The 20,459-nt window shown below is 34.5% G+C and overlaps 1 protein-coding gene and 1 pseudogene across 3 annotated transcripts in view; one reads left to right on the top strand and one right to left on the bottom strand.

The window, feature by feature from the left end:
- The window catches only part of LOC136271016 (exportin-7-like), a 20,232-nt pseudogene extending 8,337 nt beyond the window's left edge, over positions 1-11,895 (top strand).
- Positions 1-20,459, bottom strand: part of LOC117685973 (E3 ubiquitin-protein ligase TRIM71-like) — a 27,848-nt gene extending 7,389 nt beyond the window's left edge. The window contains exons 1-3 of one of the 3 annotated variants that reach the window (XM_066070287.1): positions 20,201-20,459; positions 19,774-19,888; positions 17,105-19,492 (exon numbers count right to left, since the gene is read on the bottom strand). In XM_066070287.1, the coding sequence (XP_065926359.1) occupies positions 17,784-19,451 (1,668 nt within the window). In that variant the 5' untranslated portion in view covers positions 19,452-19,492; positions 19,774-19,888; positions 20,201-20,459 and the 3' untranslated portion in view covers positions 17,105-17,783. Of the gene's footprint in view, positions 1-17,104; positions 19,493-19,773; positions 19,889-20,200 lie in introns of those variants that run through there. The other 2 variants (XM_066070288.1, XM_066070289.1) reach the window with 2 other exon arrangements.

The following is a 20,459-nucleotide window of genomic DNA, read 5'->3' as shown; positions in this document are numbered from 1 at the left end:
ACTAGTACTTGTAATATAGAACTAGTACTTGTAATATAGAACTAGAACTTGTAATATAGAGCTTGTACTTGTAATATAGAACTATTAATTATAATATAGAGCTAGTACATGTTATATAGAGCTAGTACTTGTTATATAGAGCTAGTACTTGTAATATAGCGTTAGAACATGTAATATAGAGCTAGGACATGTAATATAGAGCTAGGACATGTATAAAAGAGCTAGCACTTGTAATATACATGTAGAACTAGTACTTGTAATATAGAGCTAGTACTTGTAATATAGAGCTAGTACTTGTAAGAAAGAGCTAGTACTTGTAATATTGAGCTAGGACATGTATTATAGAGTTAGAACTTGTAATATAGAGCTTGTACTTGTAATATAGAATTCTACTACAGTTATTGCCGAGATCAAAGAGATGCCGCGGACATTATTCTCCAATATACCACGAACGTCATCAGTAAATTATCAGATCAGAAATACCTATTTGTCTCGCACTGATCATGAAAGTACAACTTCAAACAGTAATTTTTTTTTAAACCATGTCAATTTCTCGTGTTAGTTCCAGTCAAAACGATGTGTATTGCCTCAAATGTTTATTTTAAAGAGATCAATGCGGCTGTTCCTAGGACCTCCCTACAACATTTTCACTGTGTGTTTTTACATAAAACGTGTATTAAATTACCCTTAAAATATTAGGAACATAATTCAAAGATATTTTATAAATAAGTGAAGAGTATTAAAAATCCAAAGAAAAATTCTGTCGTCTGCATGTGATTGCTTTGATCGATACACATGTATACTAACAAAACCGTTGGGGTTACATGGAACAGCCGTCAAAATGACATAGATCGTCTCTCTATAGGAGAAACGACCTGTAGAAATACTGGGCTGTTAGTAGAATAGAAATAAAGTTCTTGATATCGTGAACGTTGCAGGATAACCTCCTCGGTCTCGAAATGTTGTTTGAAATATAAAAGCCTCGGCTAACGCCTCGGCTTTTATATTTCAAAACAACATTTCTTGACCTCGGAGGTTATTCTGCAACATTCACGAAAACTCGTACTTTATTTCTTAACTAGAACTTGTAATATAGAGCTAGTACTTGTAATATAGAGCTAGTACTTGTAATATAGAGCTAGTACTTGTAATATAGAGCTAGTACTTGTAAGAAAGAGCTAGTTCTTGTAATATAGAGCTAGGACATGTATTATAGAGTTAGAACTTGTAATATAGAGCTAGTGCATGAGTCATGTTTGTAAATGACATGTTAAAGAAAAAAATCTTAACAAAAAGTGGATCTAAACTTATTTTGATATAGATTGCCTGGTACACACATGCTAAGAAATATACACTTTAGAAGGCTCAAGACTTGTAACTGTACAGTGTATGTCTGTGACAATGAAGAGGGTGGATGTAACTGTACATGTCTGTAACAATGTAGAGGGTGGATGTAACTGTACATGTCTGTAACAATGTAGAGGGTGGATGTAACTGTACATGTCTGTAACAATGTAGAGGGTGGATGTAACTGTACATGTCTGTAACAATGTAGAGGATATATGTTACTGTACATGTCTGTAACAATGTAGAGGGTGGATCTAATTGTACATGTATGTAACAATGTAAAGGATTGATTTCTTTTAAGATGGTAAACTATGTTCATCTACACTGTACACATATTTTGATTGGATTCTTCAGTGTTGCATGAAAATATAAATTCTTTTCAACGTTGTAGAGACGGGTTAGAAGATCCATTAGAGGACCAGGGAATGATCAATCAACAGTTGGACCAGGTAAGCTATGATTTAGTACAGAACAATATGACCTCTATTTCTGATAGATAATGAATTTCAAGTAAGACAAAATCAAATGCACTAAAATATGCATGTTTTCTTTGCTGGATGTATCAGATTTAACAGATATACAATGTAGTATTGTTTGTGTGTATTGTATGGTGTAAAAGTTTGTAATGGTGACATTTTGTTGATAGCTCTCTACCATTGGGAGGTGTGAAGATGAGGAAACCTGTGGTCGCCTGGTTCAATTGTTTGATGAGGCAGCCTAGCGGTACCAGGAGGCCATCAATTCAGGAACCCAGGGGGTAGAGATTACAATACAAGAAGGTGAGGTTATCTCCATGGTGATCAAGTTCATATTAAGTTGATATGATAAATTCTTCAGAGAGAGAAAGAGAATAAGAAAGAGAGAGAGAGAGTACTATTTAATATAAAGATGATATACAGGTAGAGATAAAAATATTAAAAGTAACAAGAAAAAAATCTCTTTAGGAATTAGGCTCCATTGGTGCAAGTTTCTGTAGACAGATATTGGTTAGATAGTTTGTAAAACCTGTTGTTTCTACTCTTGTTTAAGGTTGATTATCTTGGTTAGTATAGGTATTTATTTAAACCTGTGCTTTCTTCACTCTTTTAGGTCGATTATCTTGGTTAGTGTACATAATAGGAGCTGTGATAGGTGGTCGGATCTCCTTCGCCAGCACAGACGATCACGACGCCATGGACGGGGAGCTAGCTTGTAGGTAAGTGTAAGGGGTCCCTCTAACAGGGAGCTAGCTTGTAGGTAAGTGGAGAGGGGGTCCCTTTGACAGGGAGCTAGCTTGTAGGTAAGGGGAGAGGGTGTCCCCTTGAGAGGGAGCTATCTTGTAGGTAAGGGGAGAGGGGGTTCCCCTGATACTGGGGACTCAGCATATAGTTTGTGTTTCTGTTGGATCTTATGGTGCAGTTACATGAACATGCAATAGAAATTATATTAAATTTCTTATTTCATAGAAATTATTGGTACATTTTTTATTTTGAAAGATATATGTATCTGAGGCCCATTTGTGATAATAACTGTGGGTGAATTTGAGTTTGAATTATGTGTTAGTATTATTCTCTAGAATCAGGAAGAAAGAAGCGATTCAACACATGGTCACAATGTTTTTCTCATTACAGGGTTTTGCAGTTCATGAATTTAGTGGACTCTCATTGCCCAGTATGCCTGTAAAAAGTTAGACCTTGCCATATTAAGCTTTTTTGAACAATTTAGGAAAATTTATGTCGGGAACCAAGTTCCTAAAATGTCTAAGGTGAGATACAGATCTTGTCTTGTTTCATAAATCTGTTTTGTTTATGAGGAATAATGTTTAAATGAATTGTCAGAATAATTATCATTATTATATGATTGATTAATTCTTAGCTCTCTGGTTGGCTGATATCCAACAATCTAGGAAAATAAATTGCTATATTCACTTGCTCGTGACCTAGGAGGTCAACATAACATTTGAATTTCTCTGCATTATACTAAAAAAGATCATCCAATGAAATACATGTATTGCGTTTCTCAATTTGTTCAGCTTTGTCTTCAAACTAAAATCCTTACTTGATAACATTCGGTTTGATATGTCTGTTAACTATTGCTGAATCATAAATTTAAACAATTATTGCTGGATTTATTCAATCAATATGATGATTTAGCTACCCTCAAAGTACAATATTCAGGGAACCAAAAGGTAGCTATATCATCGTATTGACCTCCAAAACAGCAATAATTGTATAATGTCAATGATAGATTTTGTGAACGAGACTGTTTTAAATACGTATACTGTAGATGAACAGTTATCAAAATAGGAAAATTTGCAAATGTTAACAGACATGTTCAAAGATGTCCTCTGTTTCTCTATTATTTAATACAGGTTTTGATCTACATGAAAAGGTACATTAGTGTGTTTGCTTGCAGGTTTATCGACGGTTATCAGAAGTGTTAGGATTAAATGATGAATCAATGGTACCGAGTGTTTTTATTGGTAAAATGTAAGTACACATACTTTTATATATTTACTTTCTCTCTGCACGCTTTATTTTACTATAAATATGAGAAATGCTGAAAAATCATTTTTAAGATAGGAAGAGAGAGAAATATTTCAGTTTTGAATTTTATTAACATCAGTATGTAGATTTTCGTACTTTCTTACTTAGACGTAATATTTTATCCATCGGTGAAAGGATACTGTACATTTAGCTCTTATGTAGTGTTTTTTTCCAAACTTGTTATCTGTGCAGTCAATGCTTTTAGATTATAAATTTAAATTTATGTTTGTAGAATTACAAACTTAAAATACTGGGCCCGAAGTGAACAAATAACATGGAAGACCCTGCAGCTTCTAAACGATCTGTCCGTGGGCTACAGCTCTGTCCGAAAATTAGTCAAGCTAGATGCTGTACATTTTGTTTTAAGTAATCATACGGTAAGTATTGAATAGCTGCTCACTAAAGTTAGGTATCAAATTGCTAATTACAAGTGTGTAACTGTTTGGAGATTGAATTCCCACAGAATAGAAGCTTTTATGGCTTGATTTGTAGGCAAAAACTGAAAATGGAAATATGTTTGATTGTTAAGGAGGCTTGATGGTCGACAAATTAACCATCAAATCTACCTAGGATTTAAAGATATGATTTGTTTGTTAATTGTCGGTAATTTTCTTTACTTTTATATAGAGCTCTTTTTCTAAAGGAGGTCAATACAGGCTGAAAATGGCCTTGACCATTGTGTCCTCTTAAGGAAGGAGTCTTCTCGTTATCAAACATAATTCTTATAATAAGAAATTCATGAAATTTTGACACATTCAAACTGATCATATTACCAAATGATTCTATCAGTTTAATCAAATTTGACCTTTTTGTTTTTGCATAAAGGTCAGGTCAAGGTCACTACCTTTTTCCTCAACGTAAAGGATAATAAAAATAAGTATAGCTCTTTGTAGTTCTGTAGACATTTGTTTAAGATTTGAAGATTCTATTCTTGAATGAAATGATAGAATATAAGAATGTCTATCAGCTTATCCTACTAAATTGGAATGAATATTTATACTAAAATTGATATTGCTTAACCCGCATTTCCTCTAATTATCTTAAATTTTGAAGAAATTTTGATTAAATTTTTATGCTTCCAATAATAAAATATTTCTGATTTTTATGTATTATGGAGACTTTATGAAAAGATATAAATTGACAGAAAAGCTAATATATTGACCGTTTAATAAGAGAGAAAAACTGATTTTAGTGATTTTTTCTCAAAAATCAATGTAAAGAAAGGGCGCTTTAAAAAGCTTAAAAAATGTAATTTGATAGGCAAATCATATTTTAAAAACATATTCTGAAACCCAACATCATATCATTAGTTCACATAAGTAGAAAAAATCCAACATAAATGTTATATTGTTTTTAAAATGCTAAAACAGACTCACTAATCTGCAGCAATTCTGAATTGCGAAACATGTGATATTTTCCTACGCCAATATTACGCCAAAAATATAGTCCTTGTTAGATTCTATACATTGATTACTTTTTCTATGCCAAGTTGTGTGATAGTAAAAAAGAGAGGAAAACATACTATTTTAATTTCCTTTCATCTTGATTTAATGAACAATTAATCAAATTTACGTTTGACAAGTCCAAAACAAGAAAAGACTCCTTCCTTAAAATACTCCTATAGTAAATTAGAAAACATTTTAATCTTCAGTCGATCTGACCTTATATGGTAATTTTGGTGAATTGCAAAATTTGAAATTTTTGGGGCAATTGCCCTTATAAACAAACTGCAAAAATTTCTACAGAGTTATGTTCATTTGTTCGAATTAAAAATCTACCAAAATATTTCAAACCACTGATTGAAATTCAATGAAAAAAACCTTCTAGACACTCAAATATATTGAATTTGATTACTCTGAAACAATGTAAGATAACCCTCGTTGTAATCATGTCATCTCATGGAAATCTCTAACTAATTTGATTTTCAGAATGAACATTTTCCGTTCTTGGGTTTGAACGCGAACAACCGTTCGTTCGCTGACATGAGGTGTAGGACCACTTTTTACACAGCTCTGGCTCGCCTGTTAATGGTCGACCTCAGAGAAGATGACGAGGACAAGTTTGAAGAGTTCATGGTCCCTTTAACATGTAGGTGCTTCATTTATATGTTAATATGTTGGCTCTGATATTCATGTCTTTGTCTTTAACTTGGTCATTCTTAAAGTTCAACTTTTATCCAAAGAAAAAAACTGAGGCAGTAAGAATATAATGAATTCGTTCCCTATATCCTGTGTTAATCATCCTCTGCTATTTGTCTCAGACTACTTGCTTTTTTTGACAGCTGCGTTTGAGTCGGTGGGCACAGTGCTGACAAACATGCATGGACATGCCCCTGAAAGAGAAAGAAGCCAAGGTCAGTGGGGGTATACTTTATAAAGATTTTAATTTGTCCATTAGAAAATTTTGTGAATTGCCAAGTGATAATTAATACCTGCCAACAAATAATTTCTACGTTACTTCTATGACACAAATTAGCATAGAATAGTCTGTTCTGTCCGGAAATAGAATGGCTTTAGAATATTGAAGTTGGAAGAATTATGCTAGTCTTTTTACATGTATAAGTTTCCATACCAGGTTCTATAAATTTGTCAGACTTTTTCTCATGGTGGAGCAGAGAAATTGGGTTATCAAAACCTGTTTATTACAAACTCTCCTAAACCATATTGTCATAAACACTTTCCTAATGTTATCATTTATTGATAAAGATTAAAGATAAAGTATTATTAATTGGTGTAGTCCATTTTTGCAACTTAACTACAAATAACACACATTGATAATTGTGGTTTGTTTTGTTTTGACAGAGAGCAGTGGTAGGACTTGCCCGAGACCTGAGGGGCGTGGCATTCGCCGTCAACACCAAAACAAGCTACATGATGTTCTTTGATTGGAAGTATCCTTTATAGGTTGCATAATGTGTTACATTTTTTTGGTCACAAGGAGAAGGACCAATACATTTATCGGTATTACATTGCCTTTATTCAAGCTTTTGATGGAATTGATTTTATTTTTTTATGTCGGCAATAATCTAAACACAAATGCAGAGAACAAGCCGCCCCCCTTTCCTTTTTTTCCTATTAAAAAAAAAATCCACAAAGTAATAACTAATGTCGAATATTTTGTTGTTTAATAAAGCTGTATGAGATGTAGATATCAGAGAACTTTGTTGTGAGATGTCGAGTTTAACAGTCGAAAGCTACCCGTCCTACACGCCCATTCTGCACCGGGCGATCGAGGTGTGGTACCACGACCTGGCGGTCACCACCCCCGTACTCAAGCTGATGGCCGAGCTCGCTCAGAGCCGCTCACAGAGATTTCTGTTTGACGTCTCCTCCCCCAACGGCTATCTCCTGTTCAGGGAGGTCAGCAAAGTGATTGACAGCTACGGTGAGAGCCATTTTATGTAAATATGTAACATTTATGATATTGTATTAGAAATAAATCATTAAAGGTACAGAAGTCAGCAACGTGATTGACAGCTACAATGAGAGCCATTTTATGTAAATACCATTATGTATTAAATAAACATTCACTTTATATGACCTCTCGCCCTCTAAAATTATTTACATGGAAATAAATGTTTTTGCTCCTTACTAAGTTCCTAGAGGAAAATATAATTGCAAATGTAAATATAACATTATATTTTGATTCGACTTAAGCTAATAAGATTTGCACTCTCTTTTTTACAGGGTCAAGAATATTAACAATAGGAGAAGTTCCAAAGGATCAAGTGTATACCATGAAATATCCTTTACACTATTATGATTGTTCATAGATAAATTATATTTTTTAGGTGGCTGGGCTTTATATAAAATGAAAAACTTGAACAGTTTAAAGATATATTATAGATCTTTCAGCTTTTATTTGGAATTAATTGGCTGCTAGGTGAAATATTATGAAGATATAACAGGAGAGCTATGTTTTAATGTTGTAAAACGAGAGTAAAAGTTTCCTTAACCTGTCCTACATTGAAAGGAATCTCGGTGTGTTTCTCCATGTTGAAGGCGGCCCTCTGTGGTAACTATGTGAACTTTGGAGTGTTCCGTCTGTATGGAGATAACGCGCTGGACAAGGCGTTTGGAATGTTTGTCAAGCTCCTGTTGTCTGTGTCCCAGAGAGACCTGATGGTTAGTGATGTGTCGGGATTTATTATACTATAATTACATGCAATTATATGAGTAATGGGAAGGGAAGTAGGGATTTATTATAGTATAATTACATGCAATTATAAGAGTAATGGGAAGGGAAGTAGGGATTTATTGTACTATAATTACATGGAATTATGAGAGTAATGGGGAGGGAAGTAGGGATTTATTCTACTATAATTACATGGAATTATGAGAGTAATGGGAAGGGAAGTAGGGATTTATTCTACTATAATTACATGGAATTATAAGAGGAATCAAAAGGGAAGTACCGGTTTTTGTCATCAACAGATGACAAAAAAATGCATTAAACAAGGGGAAGCAATTTTTAGAAGTTTTGATAAATGGTTTGATCGAGCTCTGTAAGGTTAAACAGCATACCATCATTCACTTAATTGTTTTGTGAAGAGACTGTGTGAATAAGAAATACACACAGTTTATTCATAAATACATGTAATTGAAGGGATGTTTGGTGGTAAGTAATGAGTCTCTCTGTTATTTCCACAGGACTACCCCAAGCTGAGCCAGAACTTCTACAGTTTGCTGGAGTGCCTGGCCAATGATCACATGGCTTTCATCAGTAGCTTAGAACCCCAAGTCTTTCTCTACATCCTGGCCACCATATCTGAGGGTCTCACAGCTCTAGGTAATAATCAAACACTCTGCAATACTTCATGTACTTGTATGGTGTTTATTTTTATTTATTTGTATGTGGGTCATTCTATGGCCAGGTCTTAAAATTATGAAGAATGTTCATTTTTAATGGGATGGGTGATTAGGGGCTTAGTTCTGCTGGTAGATTTGTGAATTATCTGTCTTTGTTTAAGGGTAACTGTTCCTCTGAAAAATCATCATGTCCCATGGATAAAAAAAATCCCTGTCAGTCAATTTCATCTTTAGTGCATTCAGTTATTTATAATTTTTACAAGTTCATTCATTTGGCATATTAGAAATAGAAACATGTAGATTTGATATGCGGGTATGTATCTGTAAAACTAAGAGGGGGAGAACAGTGTATATAAAAACAGGAATAAAGAGTTTGTTCCTGTTTTAACAGCATACAAATGGAGCTCTATCCAAGGTAAGATGTCAAACTGCTCGGGGATGTGGAATTTATTTTTTAAAGATCAAAATGTCACGCTATGGTTTATTTTATATTTGATGCTGTCTAAAATATGTGATTTACATGTAGCTTAATAAGAATCTCTGGTTTCATTTAAGTCATCTCAAAACTATATCCCTTGTTGAAAGGTGAAATGGTACTGCTTGGGTTAGTCTCATCTCTTTGTGTTTTAAATAAACACAATATTATATATGTACTTTCATGAGTGTTGTTCATAATTGTAATCTTATGAAATTTTATTCGTGTCTTTCACTATAGATTTCAGTGTTTTTTACCTCTTAGAATTTGATTTCTTACGACTTCTTAAGTTTCTCAAGTACACGTATCTTAGGGATTTAGGAAGGACATATTTTTATTGATCATATTGATATCTTTTTGTAATACCTAAACCTTTGCTTATATTTTCATTTTGACTATACAAGAAAAAGTTCTAAGATTCATATCTTATGTATGATTGTCTATCATTCTTTTATGATAACTGTATAAAGGGTTATTTTTGCCCCGCGTAATTTTCACCCTTCTACTTTTGTAAACAGTTTCACCCCATCTTGAATTCGCCGAGATACAGTAACTGTTGTGTTTCAAGAGAAATAATTGAAGACATTTGAATTCACTAAGTCTTAAATTCACCCACTGGCAACTAGAGGGAAAGGGGCGAAAATAAAACGGGGGCGAATATTTCCGTATATTGCAGTAGTTATTGGTGGTTAATGAATTTAATGAAGTTTCCATTGGTATCCCTTGCCCTTGGACTAAATAAAATCCTCTTGAACTTCTGAATTCTAGGAAATTTACAAAAACTATCTGCTTGTCATTTTGAATGAGTGTAAGTGCGTGTCTCTCTCTGACAGATACCATGGTTTGTACCGGATGCTGTGCCACGCTGGATACAGTCATCACCTATCTGTTCAAGAACCTTACAATCAAAAAGAAGAAACGAAATCACATGCAGCAGAACGAGGCTTTTCTCCGAATCCTAGAACTTCACCCAGAAATCCTTCAGCAAGTAAATGGTCCTTTTTGATATGCTCTTTGGCCTTAGATTTATGCTTCTTCAGACTATTGTAAACCAACTATTCTTCACGACTACTATGCTTTACGATTTAATGGAGATGAACTAGTTAGTAGCAACCAATTTTTATAATCAAGGTGTAAATTATCTAGAAAATAAAATACCAGAGACAGTTGAGGTTTTGCGAACCTTGAGATTTCTTCTACAGGAATAAAAGTTGGTTGATATTATATTTAAAGAATGAAATGTTTACTGAAGCCATTTTGACATAATTGCTGAGTAATTAATACTGTCATGCTTTATTACAGATGCTGTCTACAGTACTCAACATTATCATGTTTGAGGACTGTCGGAACCAATGGTCCATGTCAAGGCCTTTACTGGGTCTTATTCTACTTAACGAGGAGGTAGGACATTTTTATTTTATAACTTGCATATAAAAATCAAGGATATGTTGTTCTGTTTCCCTAATAGCGTTCCAAGCAAGTCTTTGTCCGTTTGAACTATTGGTTAGAGAGCTGCAGGTCCATGAAGCTGTTGATGTTGGAAAATGGGAAAGTCCTTGAAAAAAAAGCTCTATATTTAATATCCATTGCCTCATGAAGAATATTTACTGTTAAAGTGGTTTTTTATGCAGGAAATTTACACTAGTTATGAAGTTAGCTTAGAACTGCAAAATATCCCTGTGCCTATGATTAAAAATTATGAGTTTAAATAACCACTTTTACAGTATCGTGCATTGGATAAAAAATGTCAGTGATTAAATTCAATATTTTTATATAAAATTTGCTGTTAGGGTTTCAATGAATTGTTGTATTTTCAGTATTTTAACAAGTTGCGGGACAGCATCATAGCCAGCCAGCCCCCAGACAAACAGCAGGCCATGGGCCAGTGCTTTGAGAACCTGATGAGTGGAATCGAGAGGTCCCTACACACAAAGAATAGAGACAAGTAAGGGGTGTTGAGGAAGAGAGAGAGAAAGAGAAAGAAAGAGAGAACCTGGTGAGTGGAGAGAGAAAGACAGAGAGAGAGATTTAAATAATGGATGACATTACTTTCACAATCTTTCACAAGCTGAATTTTGGAGATAAAAATCATAAAAAATTCATAGGGTTTACTATCCAAAGGAAATTAATTCTTTGTAAAGAACGTTTGCAAAAAATCAATATAGTCTAAGTACAGGTATTCATCATAAGCTGATACTTCTTTTTAAGCATTTGTATAAAATTTATTTTTTGGTTTGTTCACCCTTTAGATTCACACAGAACCTGTCGCTGTTCAGGAGAGATGTGAACGACTCGCTGAAGGCGGCCAACGGACAGAGTCCCACCCACTGTACACAGTTCCTGGACATGATGAGCTAGTACACAGCAGGCTGTATGTCATGGGACCTCATCATGTGATACAGTGAGCCAATCAGACATGTGTTCACATTGACATTCCTTATCATGTGTGAAACAGGCTGCGATTGGGGCATTTGGGGACAATGTGATTGGTTTTGTGGATTTTCAACTTTCAAAGGTGGTGAAATTGGTGCATTGGTCTGCTATCCCTTCTTTTAATATGGATGAAGAACGAGGGTATTTGGAATGGATGTGACTTAGGTGTATGGAATCAATTGAAGTGCTAATGGTAATAGACTAGGAGCCGTGGCTGTGTAGGCGTGTGTATATCAGTGCTAACTGTTCATTGTTATGGGTTTTATTATTCAATGTTATAGTGCCATATGTTTGGTACTAATGCACCGCATGGTGTGGAATAAAAATTTAAACAAATGCCACTGCTCTTGCTTATATTTATCATATCTCATATATATTTGTAACATTCGTGGTTTACGTAATATAATGAAGATTGAAGGATGCTTTTAGGTTTTACCGGACATTCTGAAATATCTGAATGGATGAATTTTAATGATATTTAAATATAATTGTCACTTTTTAATTTTTTTAATGCAACATAAAAAAAATTGGGGGGGGGGGGTTGTTTTGAATGATAAAAAGGTCAAATGAATAAAGGTGAATACTTTGTTTCAAGTATATTCTGATAGACGGTACATTGCACTATGAAGCCTTTACATAGTTATACTTTAATGTGTAAGGTTCAAACTTTTTGCTCAACGAATGGTTGTAGACATCTTCGCTAGCCAAGGGTTAACCGTTTACGTCTACGACGTTACAGAGGAGCACAGTGGATCGTAAACCCCTGGCTAGCCAAGATGGACACTAATGACCCCCTTAGTTATATTTTGAGCTCTTTGATTTAAATATGTAGCTGCGTAGTTATGTTTTTAGAGATTAAAAACAGCATTGTTCTGTACGGTACCTGTGTACACAATTTGTATTTAAAACATGATGTAAAACCACACAATTATTGCTTTTGTATATTTTGACACCCCCCCCCCCCCCCCGGGTTTTGCTGTGGCCTTGGATGATGGGGCTTACAGCTGCCACTGAACCTGATGCTGAATTAGCGGACCCATCCAAGGTTGGCTAGCTTCGTCACCGCTAGAAGCCACAAGTATATGTGCAAGTGGAATATGACTATGAATACAGATATAAAATACTAGTAACATTTCTAATTTATCTGAACAAGTATTCAGAATAATAAAGTGGACATCCAAACTTTGCCTGTCTGGAATCAAAGTTGCAGTACAGAGTTATTATCCTTCCCTTGAAATGGAAAATGATTGAACTAAAAGAGAGAAAATATTTATACAAATCGTTTATATTCGAAGAAAAAAATTTAACAAAGACTTCTGTAAAAAATGTAACACAATATATAAATAGTGCCTGTTTGGTAGGGTAGCTGTTGAAATTGACACCCCGAGAAAACCATTGTCAACCGACGCAAAGCACTATTTATTTTATTTTATTATAGGGCCTCCTGAATGTCTGATTACAATTGAGCCATATTTCATCAACATGCATGCTAACGTCCCATGCTAAGTTATTGCCCGGTCTTATTTAATAATGGAAGTTTTATAATTAAAAAAAACCCAAATGCCCTGAGATAATGATTGATTCGATTTAATTTGTAATTTTACATATTGATTTATTTGTCGAGCTCACTAATGTGTTGAAAACTGCGTTTTCTTTTGTCTCTTATCTTCATGAAACTCCAAAAGATTTGATAGATATGTTTGTGGGTGTATGTGTGTGTTTAAGGAAAAGGGGAAGAGGTGAGCTTGTTAGATATATCTATGTCAGAGTGTTATAATATAACAACAATAATTGGCAGTTGTCAGGAACCTTACTATATATCTGCAGTATGAAATAACCAGCAACATCAACCAAAACATCAACACTCAGTGACTCTTCATATACAACAAGATGATTATACCAGTAGGGATGTCACACAACAACCTGTCACAAGCTAGGTAAAAAAAGCCTTAAAAACAAACAAACAACAACAAAACCAAAAAAACAAATTGTGCAGAGACAAGAGTCCCAAGATGGTTATATGATTATACTAGTAGGGCTGTCCCACAACAACCTGTGACAAGCCAAAGTTAATAAAAAACCATAAAAACAAACAAACAAACATGTGCGTACACTCATACAGAGACAAGAGTCCCAAGGACCTTAACGTTAACCTGATTATGATGCAATCCTGTTAAGGATCTGTAGAATTAAAACCTAATACTTTATGATGAGGTAAAAAAAATGATATATTAAAATATATTATTATAAAGAAAACGAGATATTCATTTATTGACGAAGGATCAAGAAAATAGATCAGTCTGTTATCTCAATTTTTCAAAATAGATGTTTATAGATTTAAAAACGAATACAAACTTGAAAAAGAAAGACATAAATTATGACCTCATCAGCAGGTAGCTTAAAGTTATTGCATTTCAAATGATAAGATATACGGAAGAAAAACTTACTAAAAATAAGCGAAGTTCATGTGACAGCAGTAAAGGGGGGTAAATAATAAATATCCAAGGACAATTAACATCTTTGATGATTACATTCTCCTATACATGTATATGCTTATGTATGTCACTTTCAACAAAACGTCAATCACTCATAAAAATACCAACAAATTTCAAACTGTTTTTGAGTCCTACATGCGTTAAAAAACTTGAACTCCTCTTTCAAATAATCTTTAATAATACCACGATTACACTCGGAGGCGTTTAGAATATAGAAAATATATCAAATAAACTACTCAAATAATATTTTCTTAATTTTAAAAGCAAGGCATGTTGCGCATCGGATGACTAAATATTCGATATCGATACACAATGTTTATAAAACATGTTTAGCACATGCATTCCGGCAATAAGCAGCTAGTGTAGAAAGCAGTTGGCAGCTGACAGTTGGCAGTCGTATGTGGAATTTTTGCATTAATTACTTAGTAACATTGAGATTGATAACACACAGGGGCATATTGCATGTAGTGCATTTTATCTGTTAATTGTAAATCTACGATATATAAATATAGGTACCGTGTTTATTTTTAGTCGAGTCACTTTAGTAATTGTGCTGGATTGATTGATTGTCCTCATTATAACAAATACTGCTTCAAATTATCTCATTATTATTAAGTTTTGATATGTATTATACATCTGAATATTTTTTTCTTGATAATATTGAAAAAATTATATAAGAAAACTGAAGAGCCAGATTTAAGTTTTAATGAATGTTTCCATTCTTAAATATATTTTTGTGGCACTTGGCAATGAACCCAATTCATGCCCGTTTTTTTATTCTTTGTTTTGAAGGGGGTGGAGGGTTTTGGACCCCACTCCTACCCCATGAAAACTTTAACAATGTTTATAATTATTCTCCATTGACAGAAAAAGATCCCGGACCATGCTCCCCCCCCCCCAAACACTGCAAGAAAATTTCCTGGATCCGTGCATACAATTTATTCTTTTCCTAGATCTAAATTATATCGTTGCCCACTTACTTTATTTCGACTATTTCAGAACTTACATTCTTCCTCTTTAAAATTCTGAGCAGGCCCCGGGCTCTTCAAAATGTAGGCTAATGGAAAACGTTTGCCAAAGTTACCCTTAATATTCGATCAATGGAAAAAATAAAATTTAAAAAAAATATCTGTATTTTTCTCCACGACAAATTTTGAGCCCTCTTTTGAGACCCTTTTCTGTCGCGAGGACACCCCCCCCCCTTCCTCATATGAAAATTGACTTGGGGCTTGGTGGCTATTGCATGACATTTCAAGGTCGGGTTCGGAATACAATGACTTGTCGTCTGGAGGATGCAGACTGCAGCAGAGGGACATTTTTTACACGTAAAGCAAAGACGTACTTTTTATTGTTTATAATTTATATGGTTTAATTTATGATTCAACATTGTGCAGTGTTACTTTTTTTTTTAAAGCGTGTGTTGTCAAACTCTTACTGTTAAAGGACAGGCCTCTAAAGTCAGACATAAATAATAAGTTATTTATGTCTCTGCTTAAGCTAGTGTACCTGTACACAGTATAGAGAATAATACATATATATCTCTTTCCATGTATACATGTACTCACTGTATCATTGTATCATCATTATATTTATTAACGTTACATTTTATAGCCTATACAAGTAGGGCTGTAATACATGTATCACACTGAACACATCTTCTTAGTTCTTAATAAAAAAAAACCAGTTGCCTGATTTGCCACTTTTATTTTAGACTTTTATTATAAAACAGAAATTGGAAATCATATTATCTTTATTAAACTAAAGTAATATGGATATTTAAGTAATAACAACAATTTTACACAGAGAATGAACGAAAACACTGCATGTATAAGTGTGTTATATTGCATTTCATATTGTTTTCAAATTTTTATCAATAAAAAGCAGAGGCAATACGTGTCTCTGTTACATTTTAGCGCCCAACGTGCATGGGGTTAAAATTGAGTTAATTCTACAATAGCTACTGTTATATCACACATTTATAACACAGTTATGGTTTCATTTTGATCACAAATGGCATTTGTCAAATGCTACGTTAAACTTTAGTTTTATTACAAATAGACCTTGCTAGCCAAGGGTGATGATATCCAGTGGATACTCATCTAGAGAAACGCAAGTGTATCACCTAATTGCCCTTTTTGATTGCAAGCTTTTTTTAGTATGCACCAGAAAATTGTGAAGTGATTTGTTTGTAGAGAAACACCATGGATCTTCACCTTTTCCTAGCTAAGATTTGCAGTTATTTATACAGTTACATTAGATTGGTAGATTGAGGTATGTCCAAAATTAATTTATCTGGTATTTTATGCTTCAAAGGTTTCAAATTTGCCAAAATATAGACACAGTAAGGCAGTAGTACTTTAATATTTTCATTGTTTTAAAATTACCGCCAGTGCCTTTTGTCAGTTACACAGGTAATGTTGCATACCTGGTGTGTATTTATATTGAGAGGGTATACTGTAATAAACATGTATCTTTTACATTTTAATGGCATTTAGGGGCCTGTGCAGAGAGAGAGAGAGAGAGAGAGAGAGAGAGAGAGAGAGAGAGAGAGAGAGAGAGAGAGAATGAGAGAGAGCCTAACTTCTTAGATACCATTAATGGCATTTTTGATCATATGGATAAAATGCCATAGTCAAAGTGTAACTGTTTATATGAATTAATTAAAAACACAATTTATCTGGCAAATTTTTTATTAAAAAAACTCAAAATTTGATTCAAAACATCATCATGTAAATATACTACTTGTTTAATTGAATTTATCAGGAGCAACTAATGAGTTCAGCAAAAAAAAAGAAGAAAAAAAAAAGAAGAAAACTCAGGGAAAAAACAACTAGGCCCTGAATCTTTTGGATGTGGATTTTTTGAAATTTGAACATTCATCAAAGAAACATGGCTGTTAGAAAATGGCACATGACTATTCCTAATCTTAAGACTTAAAGGTAAGTAATGATAATTAGGTCAGACAATGTGAATTCTACTTTGGTTAATATACCTGTACCACTCCTCTTTATAAGTAATGGGCCTCAGTCCCTTTGTGGCCTCTCTCCATTGCTGGTAAAGAATTGAGTGCTACACGTCCATTAACCTTCGTTACATGTATTTAAACATGTAGCAAAAAGTTTGTTGATAACCACATGTGACACATAGATATAGGCCTTAACATTTTTCATGTAAAAAAACAAATTTGTTGACATGTTATGGATAAACTGTCATCTTATATACATCTAATAAAAATAGAGGTTGTGGTTAATTAAATATATCTATAGACACAACCAATTTGTTTAATTGTACTTTACAATAATAGACAGTCTACATGAAATTTGAAAGAACATTTTGTTGACATTAAAGATATAAAGACTTTGTGTTAAAACGCACATAGTTTGATGACATGCAATGATTATACACATGGAAACCTACATGTAATGTGTTTACGTCTAATAGATCTGGTTAAATTGCTTACATGTCACACATATTTCATAAGAGATATGAAGGTAGTGATCATTGCAGAAAATTTACATTTACATATTTGATCTGCAATACTGACTGTATGTACAATATAAACACTCACAGTAATCCCATCTAACATACACCATATATATTCAGTCACACGTAAACAGTTACTTTATGTGTAATATTTACACACAGTATGTAATGTATACTTGGTTTGTTTGTTTACATCTAATTTATACAGTTAATTGATTTACATGTAATATTGTATTTTCTTCACTTTACCTGTGAAACACTCAGCCACAAAGAGGTTGTCTCTGGTGTCCACACATAAACCCCATGGAGCCTTTAAATGACAGTTGTCAATGTAGCGGAGGAACTGTCCGTCCTGATCCAGTATGTGGATACGGTAATTGGTACGGTCTTTTGTCAGGATCCGACCCTGGCTGTCTGTTGTGATGCCGCGTGGATCAAATGATCCCTTGGTAGTAGAGAGAGGACCAGTGCAGGTAAACCGGAGTTTCCCGGCCTGATTGACCACCACTACTGCACGGGCTTTATAGTCTGATACACAGATATCTAGGTTCCTGTTCTCACTGATGTATTTAGTGTCACCAGATGAATAGAGAGGTTGTCCTTTGTCGTCGTACTGAATACTTTGTTTCTCTGTGGAGCCAGAGTAACACACAACTTTGGATTGTTTATCATCAACCCTGTCCATGGCAACCAGAAAGTCACCAGAGGAGGTACTACAGACACCGCGAGGTCTCCACCCCTGTAGTCTGATCACTGTCTGTATCTGTGTATTCTTCACTATGTTCACAGTTCTTTCACCGTAATCAGTATAAACTAGATCCCCACTCCTTGTCACTGCTATGCCCTGTGGTGTGTTCCCTGACTTGGTTTGGATGGACTCCACTAGTTCTCCCTGCAGGTTGAAGAGTTTCATCATGTTGTCACCACCAAACGTCCATACTTCTGTATCATTCAGACACGTCACACCGTATGGATATTTATACCCTGTGTCTATAGCTGTGATGACGCGGGGTTCATCCATCAGTGACTGGTCTGGGGGAGAGGACTCGGCTCCCTGGGGCGGCATGCTGTAGTCTTGTTCCTCGGTTGTAAAAGATAATGCAGACAGAGAACTAAACTGTTTGATCAGCTGATCTGTGTGGATTTCCTGAGGCCTAAAGTTTGGTAAGGACACTGTGAGTTTAGGAGGCAATCTTCTGAATTCAGCATTCTTGGATTTGTACTCGGAGACAAGGCAGACATCTTTGGAGTTCAGTAGCTTCTTCAGTTCAGCAATGGTCTGTGTGATTTCAGAAATGGTGTGTGTGATTTCATTTTCCTGTTCATTTAGGATGGGCAGGTGTTTGGATTCCATTTCCTCCACTTTAGATTTCAGGTTTGTGATAATGGTGTCTATTTCTCTGTGCCAGACTTCTCCTTGTTTGTCAATTGCTGTTGTCAATTTCCGGGAGTTTTTACTAAGATCAGCTTTTTGCACTGGGATGTTGGATGCAATCTCTTTGTATTTAGGATAAAGGAATTTCTCTAATTCTTGCAAATCTTTTTGCAACTTTTCCGTTTTGCTTTCAAAGGTTTTAAGAATGTCAACTTGTGTATGTCCTATATGTTTTTTAGAAGAAATACACTGTGCACAAATAGGAATGTCACATTGTTCACAGTGGAGTTCACATTGTTTGGTGGGGTGTTTCCTACACTTGGGATAGTTCAGGGTGGTTAAATATTGTTTTAGTGGCACCACATTATGGACTTTAGAGGAATCAAAGAAATGTTTCTCTACACAGTCTTTACACAGATGTATGTGACAAACTTCACAGTACATGGGGGCCACAGAGTCCTGACACAGGGTGCAGCGTACAACATCCTGGGCGCTGTTCCAGGGGTCCATGGTCAGCTGACTTTTTCTTTACTTTCTATGGGGATATTTATCTGACAAGAATAATTTGGAAGATGTAAATCCATGTAACATGGAACATGTAAATACATGTGTACACATGATGACAAAATTATATCAAATAACATGTATATTAATAATGCATTGAAACAAATTTAGGCAGTAGATACATGTATGTTGAATATTTAAATGTAAAATATCAAATCATAATAATAACATGCTATTTTTTATTTCAATGTGGAATGTGGAAGTTACATTCAGTAAAAATTTAGACTATGAAAATTTCAAAACATATTTAGTAAGTTGAGGAACTTACTTAATTCAAATCCAGGTAAACTACCAAATGTCACAATCCAACATGACGGGTTCTGGGTGTTTTACTTTGTTCCTGGTCCCCCCAGCTACCCGTGGAATTTAAAGGTTGCAACATTCTGTGTGCACAATGTAAATGTAGAAGACAAAACTATTGTTCTTTGTCAACACAATATACTTGCAGTTCATTCCCCTGCAGCTATAAGTTTGATTTTTATAAAGCCCAATTATTCTAAAAATATATATGTGTAATGCCTCCCCCCCATTAAAAAATGAATTTGTAGAAAGCGGGATTCATAGAATGTGTCATGCATGTCTGAGGGTCTTTGTTCATTTTTCTGTATTATCTTTGATTTTCATTTTAAAATTTGGTATAATTATAAATTAATTGAAAAGATGTAATTAACAGTTGTTAATGTAAAAAATCATACCTGCATGTATTAAAGGCTGCCAAAAGATATTATAGACCAACTTCCATAATGTTAAAAACTGATGAAAAACTTCAAAAATCCAACATGGCGGGTCGCGGGTGTTTATTGTTCCTGGTCCACCTACCTGTACAGGATCACGTGATTCAGACTTAAATGTCAGGTACACACCTGTAATATGACAAGGACAGCTAAATCAGATATCTGAGTACTCTTACCTTTAACCTCACACAGTTATAAGAGTGTTTATAAAGATTGTTCT

Source organism: Magallana gigas, chromosome 8, assembly GCF_963853765.1.
Source record: "Magallana gigas chromosome 8, xbMagGiga1.1, whole genome shotgun sequence".
Taxonomy (NCBI): Eukaryota; Metazoa; Mollusca; class Bivalvia; order Ostreida; family Ostreidae; genus Magallana; species Magallana gigas.
Note: the sequence above shows the minus strand (reverse complement) of the source record. Positions and strands in the feature narration are given on the sequence as shown.